This window comes from Impatiens glandulifera, chromosome 8 (genome assembly GCF_907164915.1).
Source record: "Impatiens glandulifera chromosome 8, dImpGla2.1, whole genome shotgun sequence".
Lineage (NCBI taxonomy): Eukaryota > Viridiplantae > Streptophyta > Magnoliopsida > Ericales > Balsaminaceae > Impatiens > Impatiens glandulifera.
The window spans coordinates 13850455-13857566 of record NC_061869.1 but is presented as its reverse complement, the minus strand read 5'-3'; the positions used below and the strand labels follow the sequence as shown (position 1 = coordinate 13857566).

At 28.1% G+C, this 7112-nt stretch overlaps 1 protein-coding gene across 1 annotated transcript; it reads right to left on the bottom strand.

Annotated features, from left to right (window-relative positions):
- Window positions 1-4269: 4269 nt before the first annotated feature.
- On the bottom strand, window positions 4270-6470 carry LOC124911570 (laccase-4-like). The gene is made up of 3 exons (XM_047452073.1): window positions 6323-6470; window positions 5830-6203; window positions 4270-5204 (listed from the first exon to the last, which is right to left on the bottom strand). The coding sequence occupies exons 1-3, from the start codon at window positions 6466-6468 to the stop codon at window positions 4270-4272; spliced, it is 1455 nt and encodes a 484-aa protein (XP_047308029.1). The 5' UTR covers window positions 6469-6470.
- Window positions 6471-7112: the final 642 nt, after the last annotated feature.

Below are 7112 nucleotides of genomic sequence, written 5' to 3'. Positions count from 1 at the left end.
TTAAGACTTTAGCTCTTAGTGGAAACATTAAAATATTATTTATTTTAACTTTTATAACATTTTTAAAATTTCAATTTTTTAATTAAGTATATATAATTCTTACCATTAAGAAGTACCCTAAAATAGAAAAATATTAATCATTTTCTTTAAAAAAACACACTTACCTAAATATATTCAAAAATTATACTGAATGTTAGGAATAATACATAAAAGTCAATTAAGAATAATACATAAAGTCAATTTAACGGTCTTGCACAATACTATTCAAATTGAGATTTTACGTAAAATCGTTGGTCAATTGTAAACCTGTAAAGTCAAGAGTTTATTTGAAATCGTAAAAGGTTAATTTGAAAAAATAATAGTCATATATTATTATTTATATATATAACTAAGTATTTTATATTTAATCAATTTTAAAATTTTATATATTTTAATATAAAATTAATTAAAAAATAATAATGAGAAAATAACACTAAAAAAATTATACTTAAAAAATTAATTATATTAATTAATTTATTTGAATAAATAATAACTTTAATTTTTAATTTTTAAATATAATTTATTTATTTTAATGTAAAGTCGTATAAAATCGTAAAATTGAAAATATTTATAAACTCGTAAAATAATAAAATCTTATTATCGTAAATTTAAAATTGTAAGAGTATACTTAAAATCAGACTTATTAACCTTATCTGAAATCGTAAAATTGTAAGATTTTAAGAGTTAACTCGAGATTTCAACCGTCTTCATTTTACATTATATTTTATTTTTATTTTTATGACTTCAACATAATGGATATTAATTCCGACTTTAACATGTTTCTAGTTTTGTTGGGTGATCGATATTTTTTTTCGGTTTTAAATTTATTCAGAGTAATATAATATATTTTATATTATGTATTAACCAATATAAAACTATTAGGAGCCTGGTGGTGAATGATTCATACTAGTGTCCTAAATTTTAAAAATATACATATCAAAACCTTTTAGTTGTAGTTGTTGTGAATTGTGATTCTCATATTTAATTTGTAAATATATGAGGATAATATATTAGCATAAAGTTTGTGGAGTGGTTAATTTCAAAACAGATTCTGTTTTTGTTCTTTTGAACTTAACCTGAAATATTTATGCTATTGTAATTTCTTAAATATTTATAACTATATTTATTTTAAGAATGTAATATGATCACGATGATGACCTTTAACTTCAATTTAAAACAAATTTTTAATGAAAATCATATACTATTATATAATCTATTCCTCTTAAAATATATAAATTAATTAAAATTAAATATATATCATCTAATCTAAATCATTATTCCTTATTTATTTATATATATAAAGATGAAAAAAAACACACTAAACTTCATATCATTATTTTAAAAAATATTTCATAAAACATTTTTATATCAAATAAAACAAAACAAAGATCCCTTTAAATTAAATGAAACTTTAATTTTATAGGAAAAATAAATAATTGTAGGCTGTGTAATAACATTATATTGAATGAATGATTTATGATTAAAAAATTAAAAATAAATAGTAATTTGAATTGAAATGTAAATTTAATACTACCTTATAATTTGGGCTTAATTTGTATGAGTTTTGTAATTCCATTTATATTCAAGATATTCTCTGAAATATTTGGGTGATTGATTTAATAGAGTTTATTTTGTTTGTTTGTTTGTAATTCACGTTATATCCCCTTCAACTCAATGGTGTTACAACTATTGTAATAACATGCCGCACATATCGTAAATTTGTCACGTAGAAGCGCAAAACAAAAACGAAGTGAGGCTAAAATAGTTAGACTAATACAAGATACCCCACGAGCTTTACATCTATATTGATATATTTTTGCTATTTTATTCATTTTCATCTACTTTGTATTTTATATCCCTATAACTACATCTTATAATACATGTAAAAAAGTTTTAAAACAGGAGCAACAAACATTAAAATGAACTAAGCCTTACATTATTATTAATTTATTTTGAAAAAGTGAAATTAACCAAGGAAAGATAGATTCTAGAACTTCTATATTATAAGAACTTCATTTCAAAAACAGATATTATAATGACCACTATAAGTTACATCACATATACAATTAGTATTAGTCTTAATTATTCTAACTTCTTTTTTGTGATTATGTCATCTTCCATATGTGTCCTTAATTTCCCCACTACTCTTCTTTTGATGTAAAAAAAGTGTGTTGAATGATGGTCAACATAGTTTCTTTACAAAAATAAAATTGTGCTTGAGTTATAATCTAAATCTTTAAAAAAAATTATTATAGTTTATATAAAAAAAATAAAATAGACTTAGATCTTGCTTAATCATTGTTTTTTCTTAAGACTTTTTTACAATTAAAAAAAAAAAAAATCTTATTCTTATTCAGTAAAATGAAAAAATATAAGATAATTGGTTCGTAAGGTAATTGAGGAGGTGACTCAAACCCGACTTCAAAATAAATATTTTCTTTACGCTCAAATGAGTTATAACCCTTTGATTTTTTAATTTTATTGAATAATTATCATTTGTTTTTTAATTCTTAAAATAGGCAAAGTTTACAATAATTTATTGGTTTCATTCATAATTTTTTAAAAATATTTTAAACCTTATCTTAAATTTTTTTACGACTTTTTTTTAATCCTAATTTTTTGATATCACGTATTAATGACATTATGAATAAACTGTAACAAATTAATTTAGTTATTAAATATATGTTTATATTTTTTAGACAAATAATTAATAAAAAATAATATAAAATATAAGCTCATGCTTTTCATCCGGGTTATTTTAGACGTCTCAATCCATATTTTCCCAATAATCACCACGTTTCTAACATAACTCCATGAATTCCGATCAAATTAGACAAACTCCATCCTTGTTAGAACATGAAATAAAAAATTGAAAGAAATTTGGAATCTGCCCACAGTTTTCGCCCATATTTCAAGTACTATATGTATTTTAATTTGAAATGGAAATTTATTAAAAGTAATAATGAATACTACTAGTGATAGAATAATTGTGTCAGTCATCATACACATTTTTTTCTCGTGTCTATAAATGAATATACTCTCTTTGTTGCTATCTTCTTCTTGTACAAAACAATCAACTATTTCGTCCCCCCCTAATCTGTCCATAGGGAGAAAATCTAAAAGCTTTGACCGTTCTTTGCAGGCTTTATATCAGATTTTGGAATTATTTGTTCCTTTATGTTATTTGGAATTATTTCACTAGATATAAATTATTACATAGTATCAATATATAATAAAATTAATTACTTTAAAAATAAATAGGTGGTTTCACCCTGACCATTTACAAATAAAAATAAAATTGAAATAAATTGGGTCACTTGTTCATCTTTGTCATCTTTTAGACGTTGGTTTTAATTTTTATTTATTTGATCCTTATATATTGATATTTAAAGTTTTTTTTTATTTAATATCAAAATATCACATTTCCAAAAAATCACTATCAATTAAATATTTTTAAATAAATTATTAAAACCCTTTTACCCATCAAGGCCTAATTAGATGAGAAAACATAAATGCTAAATTATTTTGAAATGTTTTTGATATGGAAGTTCAAGATGAGACCTTGAGTATAATGAGATATTTGAAAAGATGAATTTGAACTTTGATTTGAATAATAAATTATCTTAATTAAATTTTACTATGAAGATCTCGTTGACCATTTTTTTTTAAATATGTAGAAATTTAGTATGATCCAAACTGTCGTTACCTCCACTATTCAAAATTCGAGAAAATTGATAGATCATAAGTAGTATTTATTATTATTTGCAATTCTTTCGGTGTTATTTCATCGTATCATTTGCTTGATTAGTACACAATAATATTAAATTCTTCTTTCAATTTCCTTTAAAAAATAATATCACTTTATTTCACTTACATTGCATAAAGTCAAAAAATAAGGGAAAGTTGTATAGGGGATACATTGAAAAAAAGAAAAAAAGAGAGTAAAAAAGAGTGAATCTTAGAGATTGTAATTGGGCTTTAACCAAAATTGTGGTTTGACCAATTTAACCCCAATCACTAACACTTGGGAAGATCTTTAGGAGGAGGAAGAAGAGACTGATTTGGTCCTTTCCCATTATCCACCAAGAAAGCCATCTTTAATCCCCATGTTGTGTGCACTTCAAGATGACAATGTAGAAACCATACACCTACAATAAGTTCACAAATACATATATTAAAAGAAGAACAAAAAAATCATTTTCTTATAACTTATTTACCATATTTATTTATTTATTTACCCGGGTTATCGGCTCTGAATCTTATAGCAACCCACCCACCCGAAGGCACACTAATTGTGTTCCTCTCAACCGGATCCACTAAATTGAATTTATTCGGGTCATTTTTCGAATCAAAGTTTCCTATTCCCTTCCCCACCACGAAAAAATTGAACCCGTGAAGATGAATCGGGTGGTTCTCCGGGGAAATCATTCCAGTGTCTTGAAGAATCAATTGAACCGTCGCATTATATGGAAGTCTATATAGTTTCGTTCCACTAACGGTTTGCAAATTCGTCGGTTGTTTTCCCGTGTAATTAAAAACTATAAGAGGATTCCCCGGAAAATCCGTCGTAAAAACTCCTTTAATATTGAAAAAATGGGCTTGTAAAAGGGCAGTAGTTGGCATGACAAACGTGACATTGTTGATATCCGCCACGACCCGACTTCCATTACCCGCTTTGCAACTCGGGCACGGGTTGACACCGAGTCCGATGGTGAAGAACAAAGATTGATCAACGCTCAAAGGAACCTTAGCTGGATATTTTTGCGAGTTTAGGCTTCTTAAAGAATCGACAAATTTGTTTGCTACGGGGGTGGCGTTTTTGGGTGGTGATGAGACGAAACTGGTGGAGGATGTGGCTAGGGTTCCGGAGTAGTGAAGTGTTGCGGTGGCCGTGGTGTTGTCTACCGCAATTGGAGCGTCCATGAATGGGGAGGCTATGACCATGTACTTTCCTGAGCCCTGATTGGCGGAGATAAGAACGTTGGTTGTTTGGCCTGGGGCAATGACTATGGTGTCGGTTTTGAAGGGTTTTACGTAAGTAGCGTCGACTTCGACGACAGTTAGTTGGTGGCCGGCGATCTTGAAGAATAGTTCTTCATTGAGTGCAGCGTTGATGATTCGAAGCATGTATGTTTTTCCTACCTCCGCGCTTAGTTTAAATCCTTCTATAAGAAAGTTTTAACGTTAGACAATTTAGCATGCATGAGATTTGCCAATTTGAAAACACTTAATAACACTAGCTTGAGCTCGAGTTTTTGTCGCGTGTTTTGTGTTTGAAAGAGAAAACATTGATAATTTCTTTTGAAATACTTTTTTGTTATTTTGTTAAATATCTGATTCAGATGTTGATTTAAATGAGAGTTTTAGAACACAATTTAATTATATATACATTCGTTTAAACCTAGTTCTAACGTTATGATATAGTTTGATTTTTATTTTTTTTTCCTTTAGATGTTTTTTCAAAAAATTATTGTATTGAAATGTTGTTTTTTATTTAAAATTTAATAAAATAAAATAAAATTATTTAATAGATGAAAGAGTGATTTGATGATTAGAATGATGTTTGATTCTTGAAAAAATAATTTAGAGAAAACAAAACACCCCATTAAACGAGTTCTATGTGTTTCAGACAAATAAAAAATGAGTCTCATTGTACGTGGATCTCGATGATATCACGTTTTGAAACCGACCTTGGTGAGACACAAATGTATATCTACTACTTTTCGTTTAAATTTAGATCAAGAAATCGTTTTTGAATAATTTCACTAAGCTGTTAATTTGGAAAGTTACCTTGTGAAGAACATTTTGACAATGGTCCTGGATGACCATTAATAGTATGAGCATCCGAAACATTAGGTGCCAACCCTGATTTAATCGCTTCATTAATAACCGCTTCGACATCCGATTTCCACCATTCTCCTAATACAACGACGACTTCCTTGTGAGGTTTCGGGAAAGGGTATGGCACACCAATCTTAGGTAAAATGACTATGGCACCATGCACCGTGGCCCTCAACCACAAGATATGTGCATGCCAAAGAAGGGTTCCCCTTTGGCCAGTTATAGTAAAATTGTACAAATAGTTATGCCCCGGTCTAATTGGACATTGTGTGATATATGCTGGACCATCTGCCCATCCAGTTCGAAGTTGTCGGATACCATGCCTGCACCCGAACACAAATTCTTAAGGATTATGTAAAACCAAGTTCATTTCAAATTCACATTCAAATTTATTACATGTATAATTGTTGACTATAATAAATAAGTTACTTGGGTTACTTACCAATGGATGGAAACATTGTACTTTACATGGTTTACCACCCTTATAAGAACCGTATCATCCTCCCTCGCATAAAGAGTAGGCCCCGGAGATTTGCCATTGACAGTAACAATGGGCTTCGATGAGCATAATCGACTTGTGTTCTTCATCACCACCTGCGAAAGTAGTCAATAAAGAAGAAAAAATGTCAGAATTGATATGTTTTTGAATAACTATTGTTTATTAATATTGTTCCTTATAGTAACATAAATAACATGTATAATAGTAATCTTACGTCAAACTTGTAGCGTCGAACTAGACCCTCGACCATTATTGTCGGGCAAAAGCAAGCAATGAAGAATAATAATCGAAGCAAATTAAGCTCCATCTTCCTCCAGCAAATTGATGTTCTTGAAGTGGATGGCTTGTTAGTTGTTACTATGAAGGTGTAGCAGCCATGGATATCTTATAGAGATGGTGGTTATGATTTATGATTTCTGTTCATTATTTGCTGCCATGTCCTTTTCCTCAGTTTGGTAATTATAACTTGGTTGATAGAAATGAGACTTAATTATAAATCTAAGAATTATTCTATCTAATTTTTCTTGCCTTTCACATAAAGTTCATTCTTTCTCTTATGGAATTTATTTAAGTTTAATTTAGTTACAAATTCTGTGACATTTTTTTTTTCAAATTCTATAACTTATATATGAAGATTTTGGATGTCATCTTATTTTATTATGAATATAGTATAGCTCTGTTGGTTAAAGTTTGATTCATAAGCTAAGCTGAATTTCGGTTTCAACTATGTTAA